The sequence below is a fragment of the Clarias gariepinus genome, chromosome 9 (assembly GCF_024256425.1).
Source record: "Clarias gariepinus isolate MV-2021 ecotype Netherlands chromosome 9, CGAR_prim_01v2, whole genome shotgun sequence".
Taxonomy (NCBI): Eukaryota; Metazoa; Chordata; class Actinopteri; order Siluriformes; family Clariidae; genus Clarias; species Clarias gariepinus.
The window spans coordinates 26238877-26261134 of NC_071108.1; the positions used below are offsets into that span (position 1 = coordinate 26238877).

At 36.9% G+C, this 22258-nt stretch overlaps 1 protein-coding gene across 2 annotated transcripts in view; it reads left to right on the forward strand.

Annotated features, from left to right (window-relative positions):
* Window positions 1–3627: 3627 nt before the first annotated feature.
* The window catches only part of zgc:171572 (protein bicaudal D homolog 2), a 45274-nt gene continuing 26643 nt past the window's right edge, over window positions 3628–22258 (forward strand). For both annotated transcript variants that reach the window (XM_053503705.1, XM_053503706.1), the window contains exons 1-2: window positions 3628–4097; window positions 20102–20314. In XM_053503705.1, coding sequence (XP_053359680.1) covers window positions 3906–4097; window positions 20102–20314 — 405 coding nt within the window. In that variant the 5' untranslated portion in view covers window positions 3628–3905. The remainder of the gene's footprint in view (window positions 4098–20101; window positions 20315–22258) is intronic.

Genomic DNA, 22258 nt, shown 5'->3' on the forward strand with positions numbered 1-22258 from the left:
AAATGTAAATGTAAATGTAGTGCCACAATAGTGCAGGTAATATTAGAAGGCTTATTTTTACAAATTAGCATTTCATCCTCAGTTTATTTCCTTCACACATTTAGTACAGGGGCATTCAAATAATTTTCTTGTAATGAATGAGTAAAACTGCTGATATTCATAGGAGACTTACTGTATGGTAACGAGACTCTTAGCCTCAGTAAAACAGTTGAATGGTGCAAGTGTCTAATAAAAGTTTGTACATGTGTGAATGATGATCCTGGCCAAGGTGGATTGGATCCCACTGCAATCGCTCCTGTAAACGTTCAGCAAGGGAAACACCTGATCCTTGAAAATCAAATCACCAGACTTTGGAAAAGACACATCTGTCTGTGGGAACCAGACACACAATCATTCAACACCACTTGCACTTGTGAAAAACTTGGCTGGGAGTTTTTGCCATTGTACAGTCCTCACTTTATACTTTACCCATAATTCCCCAGTTTGTTTGTATAGAGTACAGCATATAACAATTATATTTGATGAAAGGTCCGTGCAGTTAAAGGGAATGTAATGACTTTAATACAAATGTTTATATTTATTTATGTCTTGAAACCAGAGTGACGTAATGATGCAGTGGGTAGTGTTACCGCCTCGCGGCTCCAGTGTCCTGGGTTTGATCCTGAGCTCAGATTCCTGTCTCCCAAAAACATGCTAGAAGATCAGTGATTAATTGCCTCTGAATGGTTGTGTGTGTCTCTCCACCTCATGCCTGGTGACCCAGACTGGAATGTTTCCAGATGCACCATGGCCCTGATCAAGATAAAGCAGAGTTATCGAAAGTGAATATTATAACTAATGTTAAATTTAGGACACATGGCAATCGGAAATGGTAAAGAAAAAAGGGAAACCAGTCAAAACTCTAGCTCTAATTAAAGCAGATCTGCATAGACCAGTGGTTATTAAACTGGAACCGCCATGGGTCTATGATTTAAAAAATGGTATAGTATTGAGAATTACAATTATTTAAATTATTATACTTTATTCCTTACATATTAAATGGGTTTAATCCAATCCTCACTAACATCATTTTTATTTTAATTCTCTTTGAGCAAGGCCCTTAACCCTATCTGCTCTAGGGACACACTATCTGCTGAGGCTGACCCTGCGCTCTGACCCCAGCTTCCTAACTGGGGTATGTGGAAAAAAATATTTTACTGTGCTGTAGGGTACATGTGACAAATATTTGAATTATTAGTTTTATATTTATTATTATTATTGTTATTAATATAAAAATCAGTCTGATAGTATAATAATCCCAATTGAAGATTGAAAGCATGAAAGCTCCAATAAATAACTGAAAGTATTATTATAAACAATTAAATAGCTAGAATGTAATATGTATGCTTTATCTGACACATGGTGTTCATGAAGTTTTTTTTTTTTTTTTTTACCCTAAAAGGTTACCCAGTTACACACTTGTTTATATAATAAAGCTTTTATCTTCAGATGTTTGTATGGTTTCTTAAATATTTAAATAGCTGTGATGTCAACAGCTGCTGATGCTAAATGAATGCTGTGTTCGTGTTTTCATAGACTATATTTAAAAGCTGTTAGGAGACAGGTGTTAAAACTAAATGTGTTGCATCAGGCCACCCGGTTAACACTGTGATCAGTGCCAGTAGGCCTAAAATAATGTGCCTGTCTACACCACCTGTGTTAGAAGACTATATCACAACACACACAAACATCACTGCATCAAGCAGTTTGCATCAAGCAAAGGAAACCACTAAGGAGATTTGTATAACCGTTCAACACATTATCAAAGCCTGGAAGAAGAGTCCTAAACCTTTAACTTACTGTGAAGCGAATCATGCATAGTGGCCATTCTATACTCTGTAAAATGTCCCAGAGTGTGCCAATCAGAGCCCTGACTTGCAAGACATGCAAATGGCTGTCCATCAACTGTACCCATCTAATCTGACTGAGCTTGAGAAGATTTGCAAGGAAGTATGGCAAAAAAATATCCATTCAATGTGTGCAAAGCTGGTTGAAAAAGATCAACAAAAAAAAAATCAATCAAAGGTTTAACAAAGTACCGCTAAACAATTATAGTTTTAGGCTGCAACATAACAAAATTGAAAAAAGTGTATACTTTCTGAATGCACTATAAAAGGAATTGCTATTTTATTGTTTAATCAACAGATACACTGTTATGTTCGAGCTAACTTCTGTACAAAGACAAATAAAAATATTAATTTCTAACATCTAATCTTTGATAGTATGCAAGTTAATTCATATTTATTTTGACAAGGTCTTACTTTTACTTAATAAATGTACTGATTCTTTTTTTTTACAGAAAAATGTATATTAGAAATCAACAGAATTGAATGTAATATATTTTTATATAAATTTTAGAATTATTTTTTTATTAATAAAGCAGCTGTGCATGTCATCTTACTTGTAGTATTTTTTATTCACATGATAAAAACTTAAATATTTATAAACATTAGATATACAGTATAGAGCAGAAATTATTAGCTTTAGTATTAAAAAAAAAAAAAAAAAGATTTTTAAAACTGGAACATGCCGTTTTCCTTAACATGTGCACGTAAATATGTACCCTAAATTATCCAGAAACGTACTACCTTATTCATTCATTTATTCATTCATCTTCAGATGACACAAGGCGAGGCACCTCGGAGGACAGGGTGCCAACCCATCGCAGGGCACACATTCACACCCTACAGACATCTTTTACAGGCAATTTGGGAATGCCAATTAACCTAATCAAGCACAGGGAAAAACATGCAAACTCCATGTACACTGACCAGAGATGGGTATCGACCACTTGTCCCTGGCAGCGCCTGGCCACAGTGCTAACCACTACAGCACCATGCTGCCTCTAGACTAACTTAATAGTGTTTTTAGTCTCTTGGTCATTTTTTAAAAACCATTTCATAATGTTATGGGAAAGTTCTTTTGGATTACAGTGTCTTTCAAACACAATGTTATCTTGTAATTATTTTACAAAGTACAAGGGAAATTCACTTTTCAAGCTCTTGGATACCTTTTTTCCTCTTTCAATAACTAACCTTCCCTTCATGTTATCTCATGGTTTTCTAACATGTTCTATACTTAAATAGCACCAATATAAATAAAGAAATAAAAAAATAATATCCTGCTGTTCATTAGTTAATTATTCAATTATTTGGTTAGTTAGTTTAAACAACACTGTGGCAACGTTCTGGAAATCAACAGTTGTTAGCTTTGTTTAAAATAAATTGAATTCTAAATTTTCTTCTATTAATTATCCAGCATGACCCTTAATCCTATTTTTATTTTATTTTATAGCTAATTAGAAACGCTCGATATTGTTTTATTGATTTCTCTTCTGTAATTCACCCCTCTGCTGACAGATGGCGCTCCTTACACACCACAATTCCCGAGCGCTCCACGTCACTACACGGCACGGCTTCCGTAATCCATGCGCGCACACCTCCTGCGTTGAATTATGGGACGTGAGTTTTTAGTCTCCACAAGCGCCGCATATTTACCGAGCAGAGCACTACATTTCCCAGAAACCCCGCTCAGTAGCGCAACTCCCAGCTGGACGGAGTCTCGGCCAGCTGACGGTTCCTCGGAGGAGACTGCGCTCATTAACAGGCAAGGAGCGGACAGGGGAGCAGCTGAGCTCTCCGGGGCCATGGAGTAGTACTGCAGGAACGGAAAAAAAAAAAGAAAAACAACAACGATAATAATAATACCAGTATTTATCGTTAGAATAAAATAAATCAGCTTCTTGCCCGAAAGCTGACATGTTCAAGCGCAGAAGAAACTAAAATATTCGCCCCGACAAAAAATACCAGGGTTTTGTCGGTGACACCAGAAGGTTGGATTGAATCTGCCTCACAAACTCGTCCAAGATGTCCACGGAGGAGATGCGCGCGGAGATCGCGCGCTTGACCAACGAGCTGCACGAGACCACGCGCGAGAAGATCCAGGCGGCTGAGTACGGGCTCGCGGTGCTGGAGGAGAAGCAGGCGCTCAAGCAGCAGTACGACGAGCTCGAGGGAGAGTATGACAGCGTCCGACAAGAGCTGGACCAGCTTAGAGAGGTAAGCACACGTTTACATTTATATCGAAGCTATTTAAAAATATTTATTTATTTGAAACGTAAAAGAATCCTGCCAAGGTCGACAGTAACCTTCATAGCCGCCTATTAGCGTCTGAGGGATGCGGCGTTCTCTCAGAAAACGTAGTCGCCGTGAATGCCGTAACGCTTTCGACGTTTTTATTATTAAAAAATATAAATTAAAAAAATGTTTTTTTGCTTTACAACGAAGGAAGGCTGTGATAACGTTATTCATTAACATTCCTAATAGCATCCTGTGGACAGTGTGATCATTACTAGTTATCGCGATACCACTACGCATGCGCATTGCGCATTCTTTTTTTTTTTTAACGGATTCTCTTAAATTCGTTATTATTAATAGTAGCAGTGGCGTCAGTATTTGCTATAATATAATAGCAGTAGTGTGTTATGGTGGCACTGTTAAGCACTGCCGCCTTGCACATCCAAACGAGGGTTCGATTCCTGCCTCGGGTCTGCGCGCAAGGGGTGCTTGGTGGGTTTCCTCTTGGTACTCCAGTTTCCTCCCACAGTCTAAAGACATGTAGGTTAGGTTAATCACCGTTCATGTAATTGCCTGTAGGGTGTTAATGCTCGTGTGAGTGCTGACTGGAGATCCTACCACAGTCATAAAATGAGAGTAAATCACCTTTGGCCTCCACGGTTCCTAGCTGGACTACAGAGGTTCCTAGATGCATGGAGTAGTGCATTATGTATGTTAACTACAATTGTGGTATTAACACACTTGGATTTTTGACATCAGAAACATGAAGACATTGAAATAAAAAATAAAAAACTAGGACTAGGACAAGAATACAACAAGGAGAAAGCGTTTAGAGAATTTCAGAAACAAATAAATGGTGGATCTGTTGTAAATGTAAAGCTAGAACTTATATGAACTAATACTGTGCATTCATATCAGACTGGTCATCTATAAATACAGTGTGTTATATTCTAAAAAAGATAAAAGAGAACATAAACTGGTATCCTGAACCTGAGGTATGTGTGCCTTTAAGTCTTGTCTATAATGCAATTTTCTCATTTGAAAATGCACTACTATTACACAACTGTCATAAAGCTCCATCATGTGACTTTATATAGCACGGTTAGAAAAATGGCGGGCTCAGTTTAAATTTTAAAAAAATCTCAAGCAGGAAGTGTGCTTTTCCCGCCTGGAAAGAGTGACAACCCTGCCAAACGAGTTACAACCCACACAGGCATGTCGGGAATGTAGAACGAGCTCTCCAGATAAACGACAGCTCTGTAGTCATTCCTCAAGCTGATTTTTAATAAATTTTTTTTCTTTTACATATTCTTGATATCTGCATTCTCTTCAGAGTCATATTGGAGATTTAGAGAAGAGAGAAAGTGGCCGGCCGCAGCTGTTGTTTAAACATTAGGAATGGTCTGAGTAAACTGGATGGAATGCGGAGTGTGTGGTGAGCTCTACTTCGCAGGCCATTTCTGTTCAAAATATTGAGGAAGAGAAGCGTAGGTTTGTCTTGCAGATGTCTGTTTTGCCCACAAACCCCAGGATCGGTGTGTGTTTTTTAACCTCAACTGAGAGTCTCTTTCTGTTACATGGAGTTTTGTTGTTGGTTGCAAATCCATGGCTAAAACTCTACAATGGCCCCTTTTTCTGATTATGCTTTAAATTACACATTCTGGCAACCGCTTTAACTCAGAAACCAGCATTTGGTGTGGGCACGGCTGCTCCCACTGACGTATCTTTTTGAAATATGGAGAGAGGGTGAAAATATTTGCAGTTGAAAAGACCTTATTGAGAAGGAAAAATGGGGGAGAGAGGAGGCAGTGGAAACGTTAAAGCAGTTTATTGCAGTTTAGTCATCTGTCTTTTGTTCTCTTTTCACCATTCTGTCATGCTTTTTGTACTGATTTTCTTAATGTCCTCTCTCTCTCTCTCTCTCTCTCGCTCTCTCTCTCTCTCTCACTGGGGTTTCTGCTTTTACCCTTAAAATAGAAATGGGTCAAAAAGACAGTAAATCTTTTCCAGTTTAAAAAAGAAAAAGGCTATCAGAAAACAGGATGTGGCTTTTGTAATCATCTTAAGGACCATTTTTCTTTTATCAGAATAAACATCACCTGCTTGTTTTTTTTTTTTTTTTTTTTAGATCATTGTGAGCAAGTCAGAAAAATACCTTATTAATTGCTGTATTACTTGACGTGAACATTTTTGTGGCAAATTGTTAATAAAAACCAGCTGTTTTACATTGTTCAGAGAAACACAAGGCGAGTTTACCTATTACAATGTGGTAAACATGGGTCAACGCAGACCAGTATAGTCCAGTACTGTCTGCCAAAACCCACATTCAAAACCAGTTGTGGAAGCACTATCAGCAAGAAAGCACATCTGATAATGTTATGTCATCTTAAACAATAGTTTTTCTTAATAATTGCACCAAGATCATTCCAAATTCCCTCTGAACCATTCAGTGTTTTTTTTTTTTTTATCTTTCATCATCAATTAATGTGAGTGTGATCTTCCGCCAACATCCTGACAAGTTTACCTCACCGCGGTATCCACAGCTAATGCGAGCTGGAAGCCGACTAGTTAGTACAACAAGACTGAATCCCAAATCCCTCTCTAACCCCATGAACAATAGCACTACTTTGTGTGGTGGGATTTTACATTGTAACATGCACTGTAACAAAGCTTTTCTTTTACCAGGACAAGTGGAATAAGTAGAGACATAATGAGAAACATACAGGACTGAACTTATAGGAAAGTCACAGGAGTGTCCACCACATCTATAGTTTATTCCCTTTACCTTTTGGCTACCCGTAAGAATTTAAAATTACTTTTACCCCTGGTGGTAAGACATTACATTATGGTGTGAAATAACTGTAGACCACTAGATAAAAGGTTTAAGGTTGCAGTGGAGAGAAATGCGATTAATTATTTTTCTAAACATGGCCAGTGTGCACATGAAGAATTTGCATGATACAATTTTGCACAGTTGGAAACTGTTTTTTCAGAAGGTTTTATTTCCAGTTTGGTCAATTTCCAGTTCAGGTGTCAAATCTCTGTTCTATTTTTTATTGCAACTATTAAAAATGTAAGTATTATTTTTTTAAACAGCTAAGCTGAAGGAAGGTTTTGAACATCTGAACGTTACCGTTTGAACTTTTTCCTCCAGGTGCAACGGTAAGCTGATATTAATAAAATGCTGAACATTTAACGACAGGACCTGAAAATTTGTGTAGGATCATTGTTTCTTTATTGCTTTATAATTTATTGTGTTGAAATAAAAAAGGAAAGAATGACTGATGAAGGTTTTGGCTGACAGGTTTATGACAGTGTATTGTTGGAGACTGAAACAGCTGTTACACACCGTGTTGACCAAGGGGCAAAACGGTCCACAGTTGGCCCTTTTCTTCATTAGAATTTATGTTCTTTTTGTCTTTGGTATTTATGAATTGACTTTGGAGTTGGAATTTAATCCTGTACTGGGGTCAGGGGCTAAAACAGCAAAAAAATAAAAAATAAATAATAATAATAATAAATTATGATACTAAGAAGATATTTCTGCTATACATGACCTGTGGTGTTTTTTTTTTTTTTTTAGGTGTATGCATTTTAAATATCTGACTTTAAGGTGCAGGTCAATTAAATATATGGGTTAAATATGCAGAATTGCCAGTAGTGCCACTATTTAATGAGTTATATAATGTCTATCTTGTATATTAAAAAAGTAGGATTAGCACAAAAAAATCTTTTTTTTTTTGGTTTGTTTTTTTTACAGATATTGAATTTTATGAATAATATTTTTTTTCTTTTTTATGATATCATTCATTATATTGCCCAACACCAATTAATATACACAACGATTCTACCATTAAAACAGTTAAACATGAATAAACATCAGCGCTTTATGACTGTATCTGTCTGTATAACAACCCATTTAATGAGCCTGTGACATCATACTGATGGATGATTTCCACGGAAGACAGAACAGAGATAAAATCTTAATGACCCATACCAGCTAAATTCCGTGAGAGCGGAGAGTTTTCAACAGTGTCCATCATTTTAGGATTACAGCAAGTGTTTAAACCTCTTCCATATACTCCGACCAAGACGGCTAACCAGGACATGAGACAGAAGTCAATCTCTTTATAAGCTTATAGAGGTTTCTGTCTCGACTGGGTACCGATGTTCAGACTGTAGTAGGTTACAGTTAGGATGATGTCTGACTGATTTGGGTCCCTTTCGAGCTTTTGCATAATTGCATTATTACTATTATTGCTGCACTTGTTCACTAAGAGTTTTAGTATTTGCAGTGTCTAAGTTTTTGCTTTATGGCAAAAATCTGAGTTAGGTTTTTCATTTCTGTTTGTGACTCTAGTCTATGAGTATTCAGTGTGATTGATATCAATCCATTTCTATTGTATATTACAAGATATATTAGAAAAAGTCTTTAAATACCACATAAACATTACAGCACAGTGCAAAAGCTTATCTCAAATATTTCAGTATTAAGGTTTAGGGGAACTTGGCAGTCCTTGTGGAGAGTCAGTGTGGCGAGACAATAAATTACCACGAAAAAAATCATGATGTGTAACTGAATCCATTTGTTCTAATTGCGACTTATATGAAGCTTCTGCAGTCCTACAGAGCTAAATGGAGTTGGTAAGTTATGGTATATTTAGTACAAACGTAAATCTCATCTCCTGGTTTGCCATACGTTTGAGTTATACGGCTAGTTCCTGTTTATCTATTAATTAAAAAAAAAAGATTTATCTTGGTTGGCATTTTTCATAATTGATCGTTTAGAATGCATAGGAAATCAACTGATCACCTATAATAATCCCAGGTAACAGTGCATCTCTAATTTAAACAATCAACAACAGTCTAACACTCAGAGCTATGCAAAGTATTGGTTATAACGAATGAAAAGTAAAGAGGTGCACATTTGTTTCTGCTTTTACAGAAACAGACAAAAAAAAATCCTCCAGCTTCCTTCACCTTGTCCTTTTGCAGTTTAAGCTGTTTGCAGTTCGATTTTAATCAGTTAATTTCTCTAAGAAGATGCTTTTGCTCAGCTTTTCTGTGCTGTACATTGCCCTGCACGGTGTCGAACACAGAGGTCATGACCAGTCACCTGCCTTAACTCTGCACTTTGCCAAATATTGACACCTTTTTGTTTGTTTAATAATAATGTATATAGAACAGATGGTGTATCGGTGCTATATGATCTGATACATTCAAGGTTTAACTTAGAATGTCATGAGGGAATGTGAGAGGCCATGATGGCACGCACACACACATGCACACGCGCAAACACAAACACCCTTCATTCTGTTGCCATGACAAAGACCCTTGTGGCACTATGTAGGGTGTGTAAAGAACACAGTGAAAGCATTCACATTTGCTCACACATACACACACACTCCCACGGCTGATACTGCAGCACTGCAGCAGCTGCATACTCGCATTGTTCCCGATGGTCAATGCCGTAAATGTCTTAAAAGGACAATACAGCCTGTGAAATACAACTGTGCCTTGCTAGAATTGCCCACAAACTGAGATATGGCCTGGATTTAAAAAAAACAAACAAACATTTAATTACACTATTAAAGACAAACACCGATTGGCTTGGCATGCTTTTAAGAAGCTGTAAACGGGTGGACGTCTCGAGAGCCTCCTTATTTCTTTTTTTGGGTCAAGGCCTTAGGGTCTCTGCCTTAATCCTGGCACCGACCACTGGCGTGGGAAAATCGTAGCAGGTGCCAAGGCTAGTGCTGCCTCTTGTACCTAAATAGCCTTCTCTTGGGCTTTTCAGAAGATGGGCACCATCTTATCAAAGGATGGTTTCTTGGACGTGTAAATCAAGAGATTAGAGTCGGCCTCTCAGGTTTAACATATGAAAAGATGTGTTCGAATAAAGCTGTGCTGAGCGTTAATGATGCAGGAAGGATGCTGGAAATTATCCAGGGATTTTAGTTCCTATTTAATCGCACTAAATTTTGCACAGAACTGTAAAGCTGAACACTAAATGAAGTATATTTCTGAAGAGGATGAGAAGACACTTTTCTTGGAGCAGAATTGTTCTAGAAAGGTACAGTACGAGTATGGGGTCGTGTCGGCGACAGTGTCCTCTCTGCGTTTGTAATGTAAACCTGCTGAAGTAATCCAACCCATTTAGGATTGTGTTAATGCAGTGTGTAAGGGGGAATGAATGAGTGCAAGAGGATGCAATTAAGCGCTAAATCTACAGTAAGTGAGTCTGAATCTCTGCCCACACGCCCTCAATAGGCTGGATTACAGAGACTGGCAGCTTTCCTCGGATATAACCGCTGTGAGGGAGCTAGTAAGCTTTAGGTCGAGTGCGTGCATGCGTGTGTGTGTTTATACAGTATGTGTGTGTGTATACAGTGTATGTGTGATACAGTATGTGTATACAGTGTGTGTGTGTATACTGTATGTGTGTGCGTGTGCGTATTTGTGTATATATGTATATTGAGTGTACTGTATCTGTGCATATGCATTTGTGTATATATAATATGTATATTGTGTGTGTGTTATTAATCATATAAAAACTTTGAATAATGGTTTGCGCTGGTCCCTCAGTAAACTCAGCGTTGCTTCTTGTAACAAATGGGATCTCCCTGCAGTGTCCGCTGAATTTAGCGAGGTTTGATTTTTCCACTTCGTCACTCCACTTGTTTGGATCTATTCTTTGCTGCTGTACATAAAAGAGGAAGAGCAGAACGGGTAATCTCGTTAGCTTTGAAAAGGAAGTGTGTTTAAAAACAGCAGCTGACCTCATCTGTTATCAGCGAGAGCTGAAGGTCGGCAGCCGGATGAATGTTCAAAGTTCAGATGGATCTCCTGCTTCATGTCCTTCTGAAAGCTCTTCTGCTTTACACTGGTGCTCTGTTATCTGATCCAGCAGGCTGAGAGAAAGCTGTTCCTTTATGCAAATCCATGTAAAATCAGCATCAGCATTGGTTAATTTGTTTTAGAAGTCAGACAATAAGGGAGTATTCGCATTTCCAGTCACATGCTGGTCCTTCAGTTTTGTTCACAGAAACGCATCGATGAAGCGCCAGTCAAAACTGTTTTATGTTTAAAAAGCTAATAGAAATATTCCTCTGTTTGTTATAACAGATAAGAGATTATCTGTTTTAGGAATGTTAGACACCCTGAGGTTCCTGCTGTATTTTCAGGGAACTGCGACTTGTATAAAATGTTCTTTCAGTTTATAATGTGAAGAGTCTTATTTAATACTTCATCGATCTGTTGTTGGGTGATTCAGATTCAGAATTAATCAAATGATTTTAGAAAATGACAAAGATTATCACTCTGTTTGGGACATGACATTTAAAGAATCAACTCAAGTTACACAGCATATTACAGTTTATTAGTTTTTTTTTATATACTTCAAATTGAATCGAATCGAAAATCACAATGTCAAAATATCAAAGTCAGATTGTCAGTCTTTCCATGATTCATAGCTCTAGATAGAATGGACTGACATGTTTGGATCACATTGCACAAATGCTATGATCTTTTACAGTACATCACCAGTACAAACCAGTCTAAAATATGGACACACAAGTCAAAAGATTGGATTTATTTTTTTACATTTTAGCACCAAACTGGATTTTTTCCAAAACTATAAAATAACACATATATAGCATTAGTGATCAAACTGTTTGACAGAAATGTTTCTGCTTTTGTTTATTTTTAAAAATAGGTTATATAGTTAAGCCCGAGACAGATGCATTTATCCGGTTTAATCAGTCAAGCCTTTCTTTCAGACAAGTAAACCTGTCTTACAGTACCGTCTACTGCTTATCCATGAACCCTTCAGCAGCTATCTCAGGATTCTGCCCCCTTTTTCCCTCCATTCAATTCTTGCTTCCTGTTTACTTCAATACGGGGCCCTCGGTAACAGGAAGCATCCGGGTTGGGGTGAAATAGCAGTCCAACAGGGCGGAAAGATCTGGAAAAAAATAAATGACTGAGTTCATCTGAGTCTTTAATACTTTGTTTGTAAGGCAAGCTTATTAATATCCTGATCAAAAAATAAATAAATAAATAAATAAATAAATAAATAATGATGATCCAGTAAATTAGTTTACCTAAATTGGGATTAGTGAAAATGAAACTGAATATGTATTTAATGGGGTTATTACTTTTATCTCTGCTTCCTTTAGCTTTTAAATCGTTAAAATATATTTTGATCTTTTTATATTTTAAAACAAGTGTTTTGACCACGAATAGAGAGCTGTCTTCTCAGGGTGTGGAAGCAAGCTGGGATTGCAGAGTTCTTTGCGCTATAGAAAATCATGGCCCTTGTGCAAAAGTTAAAAATGAAAGAAAAAGTAAAAAAAAATTGCTGCACTTTTTTTTTTTTTTTTTTTTCAGCATGTCCAACTGAAAACAAGTTCATGTCTTATTAGACCCATAAGAAATAAGTCATCGTAATTATTATGAGTACTGGCTGCAGGAAATAAATTATCAGCTACTTTATGTGGGCGTAAACTTTATGGTGAGAAAGTGAAAAACATAAATTTCTTTTTAATAATCGTTGGGATAAATTCACTTATACAAGATGCAGAATAGGACACTCAAAAGCTACGCTAAAATTTTTACTATCTAGAGAAAATCCACCACAGTGTTCACCGTGCAAAACCTTAGTTTCTGTCCATCAGACTATTTTTTTTTTTTTTATTATTATAATACTTTTACTCCTTTGTTGAACTTGTATTATTCGGTTGACACTTTTTTAAAAAAGTTTTTAAACAAGTAAATCCAAATTCAGTTCTCGGAAAAAAATTTAAGCACCTTATCTAGTTTTAATACTAAATAACTAAAATTGACTCATGCCATGAATATAGCCATAGAAGTTGGCATGGCCTTAATAAAGATACTGTTCACTGTCAATAGAAAAAGCTCTGTATGCAAACGAAAGACTCCAAAAATAATGTATGTAAAGCAATACTTTGAAGGGTGTGTGTGTGTAGCAGATGTTAACTGGTGTACCACGCTAAGACTTCTGTGTAGCATGAGAATAGAAAAAGGGCGAGAGGAAAACAATTATCTCTTCTAACTCAATCGTCAGGAATAGCAGAATCCACCCTTTAATTTCCTCCTGGCAGTGTTGTAATGGCAAGAGATAAGAACTACTGTACATCTCAATGGGAATGTAGACAAACACAGTTAGTTGCCATTCTTGTTTGTTTCACCCGCCCTGATTGCAGGGTGACACTTGTGGCTGTGTGATGACAGACCCATAACCACCAGGCAGTGTCAGAACGTCAACAATCCCGTGCTCTGATGCCACCAGATATTAGATTGATTTGTATCTGATGTATGATTTGTATCCAGAATGCTTCTTTCTCTTAAAGAAAGATCTTGAGAAAAGAAAGATGCACCGACAATCCCTGCTTCTTCCCAAGCTTTATTTTTTTCTTCTGTCACTGTGCTTAATATACAGTAAGAGATAAGAGATGGAATTGTGCATTAAACATTAGACAGAAAATGCATCTGAGGAACTGAGTAAACCATGTGCGACCCGAGGAATTATCCAAACCGGATCAGATTTGTCACTTTACCACATCGGTGCCTTGTTTTTATAGAACTGAGAAAATCTCAGTTTTGTCTTTTAGACATAAACAGCTTACGCTTACGAAGTGAACGCAGCATAACAACTTTTTACAGCTTTTTACTTATTGCAACATTTGTGTGTGTATAAGTCAATTTTACGTTGCTGAAAAAGCTTGTGTGTACAAGGGCTTTGTAAAATTTCTACATTTGTGGTGATCTTGGTGCCCTACTCCGGTTTTCAGGCTTTTATGAGAAGAGAACAGAGTAGTAAGAATCAATAACAACTCTAGCAAAAAGTGCTGCACAATGTGTTCACACACGTATGTATGTGTGTGTGCATGCGTGTGGGTATTTGTTGGTCCGTTAGGGGTAGGGGATGGAAGATTGCCAGCTTCTTGAGTATCTGAGAAATGATGTGTGTGTGTATGTTGTGTATGTGGTCTGCTGTGTGTGTGTGTGTATGTATGTGTGTGTGTGTATAAGGTTGAATGCCAGTGTTCCTGTGGGAACCAGTTGGGCTTGGGTTCTTTTGGGCGTTGACTCAAGTGAACAGTAACAACACTGCCTTATATAACCAGCGTTTAAATGGGTGGGTCAGTCTTATTAATGATTTTTCATGTGTCTGCTTGTGATGGAGCGTTTCATTTTCATCTTGAGAACAATTGAAAAATAGTTTCGGTATATCCAAGATGAAAAAACATTAATATTTCATGGAAATCCCCGCAGTGTTTTCCTGACTAATGCTGGTGTAATAAAATGCTGCAGTGTCGTACATGTACAGCTGACTAGTGAAGCTTACCTTGACAAAGTGAGGATTAAATGATCTTGTTTGAAATGAAATGCAGGGGTTTCGCCTTTCTCCTTTTTCGCACCCCATGTACAGTTAATTAACTGCTGTATCTGATCCATTAGACGTTTGATTAAGTGTATCTAAAGTTAGATAAATGAGATTATACAAGGATGAGACACATGTCTTACATGTACGAGATAGTTCTCTTTCTGTTTCACACAAAATTAAGTTTTTAGGAAGAAAAAAAGCTTTTTGGTCTCATGTAAAAACACAAGTATTAAAATGTTTCAGTTAAGAATTTCCATTTCTAATGGTCTGCTGAAGCCAAGACTTGCTGAATGATTTGACTCAAGTACAAGTACATGTGGTTCAAACTGTATTAATCAGATTAAGGGACCTTTGCCACATTCGTGAATGCTGGTTGGTTCTGTGCCACATCAGATATCTTTCACATACAGTACAGCGGAGGCCAAAAGTTTTAGGACAACATGTGCCATGTATTATAGTTATTCCTGTGCACAAAACGGGTGATGTCACTTATTCCTTAAAGCCTGTTTGGCTAAAGAGTTAATTAGAATCTGTTGGTTTTAGTTTCTCGATGGGGCAAATATGTGAACTTTCGCTTTCCAAAGCTGGGATGTTTGTGTGCACGAAAATGGCTAAAACTAGGGAATTCTCAGGTTAAGTGCGAACGTCTGTGGCGAAATGTCTGTAATTGATCTTCAGGAAGAAATTGAGCAAGTGACACCAAAATACTGCAGACGAATTTTCGGATTCAACAGATTTTAAAGAATAAAGGACTTCTTACTAAATATTGGTTGTTGTACTGCAATTTTTCTTGCATAAAATAACATTATCCTTATTGTCTTGATTTGTCATTATTTAAAAAAAATTCAGGATGTAATTTTTTTAAGACACATTATAAGGAATTTCCAATCTTTTTCTGACAACCAAAACAAGCTGAATCTTTTTTTCTGTAAAAACTAATTTCTAAATAATTTATAGAAAACTACTAGGTTAGAAATAAATCATGATGTTTATCCTTTGCTTTGTTTTACTATTATAAGAAATATGAAATACTATATGTATGTTATATTGCAACACCCTGGCTGGAATTTAAGTTTTTAAATATCTTAAATCTTAAATGCCAGGGTGTTGCTTTTGTGTTGTCTTTTTAAAGGTCTCAGGCTTAGTTTGTAAAATGGTCAGTTTTTTAATCTGCCACTCCAGTAAACTTTAAAAAGAAACAGCTGCCTTCCTGACTCAAACAGGAAGTGGGGTCAGCTGGATAAGTCATCTGTGCAGGCTGAGACTGATGTCATAGGAAAGTCATGCTACGGCAATGCAGAACAGAAGAATACAGATGACTACAGCCTTGAAGAGAAGGCTCTGTAATGGAGGAGGCGCTGTAGTGGTACTTTCAGGAGGCATGAATGTGTAGAGAGGGAGATGAAAGACGAGAACGTGCAAGGTCCCACCCCACGTGTGTTTACAGATAACTATCTGCGTGTCTCGTGTTCCCTTTATTTTGTCATTTTAAATTCCTGGGACACTATTTAGTTGGAAGGATTTGTATTTTACAATTTACTAACCTAATGTTAGTCCAAGTTGCTGCATCCTGTCTGGCTGAAGTGACTTTATAGAGTTTTGTGTGTATGTGTGTGTATGTGTGTGTATGTGTGTGTGTGTGTGTGTGTGTGTGTATGTGTGTGTATGTGTGTGTATGTGTGTGTATGTGTGTGTATGTGTGTGTATGTGTGTGTATGTGTGTGTATGTGTGTGTATGTGTGTGTATGTGTGTGTATGTGTGTGTGTGTGTGTGTGTGTGTGTGTGTGTGTGTGTGTGTGTGTGTGTATAAGTGTGTGTATAAGTGTGTGTATAAGTGTGTGTATAAGTGTGTGTATAAGTGTGTGTATAAGTGTGTGTATACGTGTGTGTATACGTGTGTGTATACGTGTGTGTATACGTGTGTGTGTGTGTGTGTGAAAGGCAAAGAGAAAGTATTGTCCTTCCCCAATCCCATTGTAGTATTGTAACTGGTTGGTGGTAAAATATTGTGTTTATTATACTGTAGCAGTGTGGTAAAGGAAGAAAAAACTATGAGGATTTTTCTTTCCCCAGTATCTGACACACTGTGACCTTTTCTTTTTGTGCTGACAGTGTTTTATCTCCCTATTTTTAAAATGTGAATCCGAGCCTTGTTACTTATTGACACAGTTTTGGTCAATAAGTATTTTGGAGGCCCTAGTAGGGTAGTACACATTCACCTGCCCTCTGACCGTGTGTGTGTAAGACGATTTGGAAAATAGATATTTATAGATGTAGATGGATAAATAAATATGAGAAATTAGTGGTGTCTGGAAGAAAAAAACTATCTTAATAGCAATTGCATATTCAAATAAAAAATAATTCAGTCTCTAACGGTCTTTAACTCCTGTTTTTTTTTTTTTTCTTCTTCTTACTCTTCACATGCGGATGTATGTGTCCGAGAGTAAGAGAGAGCAGAGCGTGAGGTTGGTTTTTGCATACAGGTGACCAGAGAGGTTTCATATGATGCAAAGGGAAGAAAAACCCACGCACACATACACACGCACTCTTTATCCTGCGTATGCATAATCATGCTGACCTTCATCTTTCATACTGCATGACTAGCACAGACAGAGCAAAATTCCCACCAATATATTTTTTTATTTCCCTGAAAACTTTCCAGAATTCCATTAGGATGTGTTGTCCAACATTCATTGCCTGTTCTGACTACTTGTAAATCTGAGCATCGTCTAACTCGCAGCAGCAGATCAGTGTCCTGGAGCAAAGTCCCGAGGAATGAGTTATGCACAGAGCATGCTGGGACAGGCGTAATGGATAGACTTCCAGGAAATCTGTACAGCTTCATGTTTAAACATGCAGTATTTTATTATAGTGGCACTGTGTACATAAAGAGAGAGAAAGAGAGGGGGAGAGAGAGAGAGAGAGAGAGAGAGAGTGTGTGTGTGTGTGTGTGTGTGTGTGTGTGTGTGTGTGTGTGTGTGTGTGATTAAGTGGGAGAATGAAGGGGAAAGAGAAGAAGAGAGTGAAGACTCCTCTCTGCAGAATAGTAGAGCTGCAATGCAGAGGCTGTTCAATAGTTAACTCCTTCATTCCCTCCTCGCTTTAGCTCTTTGTGAGTTAGTGAAGGGTTGAAGCTGTTACTTATATAATAATTACAGCTAGAATTATCATTATTTTACTTTACATAGAAATCACAATTTAAGTTAATTTATAAGCCGCAGTGTTATTGCACTTAACATTTTTTTTCAGCACTGTTTTAGCTTTATGAAAATGTCAGTCTGAGGCGAAAGTGGAACTTGAATCTGATTTGTGTGTTTCAAAACTAGATCAAGTGTCAATCTGTTGGCCCAAAAAAAGAAAAAAAATCTGCTATTTTAAGAGATTATGTGTTTAAGAATATCATGCAACTTTTTTAAACTCCTAACTCACTCCAAACAATTACTCAGTTGTGCTGCCTTGCACATCAGCTACTTCGGGTTTATTAAGTAGATTTCAACTGCACACTCATAACCATGTACAGTATTAAAAGATTTACAGCACCATCTGTTGAATTTTGAGATGAAGTAATACTTTTTTCAAGGTCGATCTTTTTTTTTTTTTTTAACCTTAAGCTTGGCCAAATACACCAGTAAACCCCAATAAAATTCGTTCAGTAGTTTTTATGTGATGCATGCACAAACAGACAAAAAAATGTCCCCCCCCGCAAAAAAAAAAAATTTCAATGTACTGTACAGGCATGGCAACTTTACAGTTTTATTATATGTATAGATTGGCTTTTAATTTGTGTGTTTCTCTGTACCTTTACAACTTTTAACATATGCTGTGTTACAAAAAAAACAACAACAATTGGGCAAGCCTAAAGTCCCGGTAGTTTTGTCATTGTGTTCTCATTCATGACAAAATCTGTTAAAAATAGTGAGTGTTTGCTGATAAACAGCTAGTGTGACCGAGCCATAAATAGAAGTTTGACATTGTCGTGAGGACGGAGCAAAAGCATCATGATTCTGGACAAGTTTGTGCAAGACCTGAACAAAGGCCCGCACGATGTGGATTATCTGAACCGTCGATCTCATGGCTACGGTCCAAGTCTGAGAGATTAGATTACAGGAAGTTTAAGATTGCAGTGTGCTTTCAGGGCAGGCCACTGGTCCCTGGTCTAATGGATTTTTTTTTGATAAACTTTCGTAAGCTGTGTGCTCAGCTAAGCCACGTGAGACTTGGTGCACTTTTGCGTGAGCTTTATAACAACCTGACTTTTCTCTTTGTGTTTAAGCAGTTAAGATAGCAAGTGAAATTAGGCAGCAGTGGGAAAAGATTATCTGCAGGCACTGATGCCCTTGGTGGTTCTCTAGGGGAGGATCTCATTCAGTTTTCAGCAGAATTCAAGACTCTGTCCTTTCTTTTTCTCCATGTTTGAAGACAGAGTACATTTTATTATCTCTGATTAACAAATTACAGAACTATATCCTCTTTTTTGCAGCAGCAGACAACAGGGAAATCCTTACCATGGAACTTTAAATTGAATATGTCTTTGTTAAAAAAAAAAAAAAAAAAAGGTAATACGTTAAATAGAGATGGGTAAAAAATCTGTTATGTATATGTTTTTTTTCCCTTTTTGTGGATGTATCCTCACACTGACTACAAAATTGAGTTTTTTTTATTATTATTTCTGTTCAATTCAATTCAGTTACATATCACAGTTCTTTTGTGATTTGTGTCATCACATTGACTCAAAAATAAATGTTATTTACTGTAATTGTATATTTATATATTTATAGGTAAGTTATGTAAGTTTGCATGCATTTGCAATACAGAATCAAGATATTGTGATAGATAGATATTGTGATAATATCGTATCAAGAGGTCCCTGGTGATCCCCACCCCTAACACAAAGTCAGTAATTCTTTGAACTCAGATATTCATGTTGAGTTTTGCCTGAACTTTATTGAACGTGACTTATGGACTCAGTGACAATTGCTAAATCTGTCCAATCAAAAGCCTTGTTTATTAGTGCATTGTTTGTTTTGGGACTGAGTTGTGTGTGTGTACATGGTTTGGTGACCAGTAAAGACTAACTTGGTTCTTTTTAAATATTAATATAAATATTTAATATGAAGCACTTGCAGGCATTATGCCGAATGAGAAAACATCAAAGAGACAAGAAAATCACTGATGCTGTCTTGTATTTCCTTGGCGAAGATCACAATGGCCCTGTTGTAAAAGAGAAATTTCAGAAGCTAATAAACACGAGACCAGAAAAATACATTGCCACAATGCAACTTCTTCTACCAATATTTGTTTTGAGTCTTAATAAATATGTTTAAATTCTAAATCAAATCATGCAGCCGTAGTTGCTAGTGTATTTTAACTGGCATTGGAAATGGGTGTGAAAATAATTCATGCAAAAAGAATATTCAAAAGGCTCCTAAATATAAACACCCATATATCATTCACAGTTCTTTAGTGCTGTCTATCCTCATGTTTAGGTATTATTCAGTATTAATATAAAAGTGTGCTGTTTCTGTACCTAACCAGAATGCTTTTTTTTTTTTCTTCTTTTCCTTTTTTTTTCCCCAGGCGTTTGGACAGGCTCATTCCAACCAGAGGAAGGTGGCGGCTGATGGTGAGAGTCGGGAGGAATCTCTGCTCCAGGAGTCAGCATGTAAGGAAGCGTACTATGAGCAGCGCATGCAGGAGCTACAGACCGAGCTCAGACAGGCACGCAATTCCCTGACCAACACACAGTCAGAGAACGAGCGCCTGTCTACCATCGCCCAGGAGCTCAGGGAGGTAAGAGATGGTATCCTGCCCAAGGTCACAAACAACTAGACAAAGTTATGTGTGGTGTTTTTTTTTTTTTTTTTTTTTTTTTTTAAGAAGAAGAAGAAATAACATTTCTGCTAGCAAACTAGAAGCTTTTTTTTTTTGGTGGACTATAAAATATAACATTTTTAGTCATCACTGTTTAAAAATGATTGAGTTATGGTATATCAAAATCATAAACAACTAAAATGTTTATTTTCTTTGATAGTTTAATGATGATGGTCATATTTACATTTATCTTTATTCAACTGTATTTGTATTGCTGGCCACTATACTGACCTTTGCATTGTGCAGGTGATTCTACTAATGACTCAGCAGTTTATTGTGTTTCACAAGACCAATCTTACACACATCAGTGAGCATTACACAGGCTGTTCAATGAGTCTTATCGTTCATGAATCTTGCCAATATCATATCAGGGTTTTCAACCCATGTCGTCAGAACTGTTAGTGTTAATCACTTACTGTAATCTTTTACTGTTAGAACTGTACCAGTACATGTTTGTTCAATGGTGGCCAAAAGTATTGAGACAAAAGTGAAATTCAATATTTAAATAACATTATTATATTTTTTTAATTATTAAGTTCAAGATAATCAGAATAATTTGTTACAAAAAAAAGTTCACAATTCACCTAAGAATTTCCCAGTTGTAGCAATTTTTGTGCAGAAATGGACATTAGAAAGTAAAAGTCTTGCCACATGTTTGTTTCATCCATTAAATAAACCAGCTGATGTCATTTAGCACAACATTTTAGCCAGATAAGCGAAAACTTATTATTGACATCACCTGTTTTGTACACAGGGAGAACTATAACACAAGGCATATGTTGTCGATACTTTTGGCCTCCGAGTAAAAACTGTTAGCTTTAACTAGTGCAGGATGATTTTCTCCATTAATCCAGATGATTGAAGTTAATGAAATGGGCATTATGCCACTAAGGACTTAATAAGGACAAATTCATTTAAAATATAACTCAGCATTCAATCGCACTTCCGGCAAAATTAATTTACGTCTTTAACACGATCGATTGACAAAGTGAGGAAAAAACTTTTTATTTGTTAGCAGCATGCTAGCCAGCCAAGTTAAAGGAACAATTCATATTTTCTTTTTCAAATGAAAGTGTCTGTATGTTAAATGATCTAAAACTAATTTGTGTATGTACAGTGTAACTCATTTAAAAGTAAGAAGTTTTTTTTTAGTTTATTTTCAACCATTGTTTATCGTCACTCCATAAACAGAAAATCTCAGATTTGATAATAAAACCCCGAGTTGCCTTCTATTGTGCTGGTGTTAGTTATTATGAAAACACGCTCCCTATTTACTCTATCAAGAAAGTATTACTAAGTTGTGCAAAAACTGCAACTGCCATCATCCGAAGCAAACAGCAAATAATGATTTAAACAAAATATGTTATTATCCCTCACGTCCCCACCTGTCATGATGTGGCACTTCCACATAAGCGACAGCCACCAACCAGAGAGGACGTAGGCTTACATGGGCTTTCTACGATGCACCGGAAGCCGCCATCACATCTTTTTGAGCTTTCGCTCACACCATTAGGGCACAAAACACACTCTGAGGAAAGTGCTATCTGATCCGTTCCGCTTGCTCGAGCTCACAGACACCCATGATTGGTTAGTGTTGCTATGATTGAGGTCTGAGTGCGAGTGAGAGAGTACGGCCTTCTTTAAATTCCCAGTTACGGATGTCTATTTCATCACCTGGGAATTTAACTGATGATCTCTGAATGATCGAGGCGAGCAGTTTACTGCTGCATTCCTCAGGAATATGGCCATTTTGCCACTGTTTACAAGAGTGTACAAGTTTAAATGTTTATGATATAAATTCATATTAAATTAAATTAAATTTCATGTCTTTTTCTACCTTTTTACATTACTGAAAACTTCTCA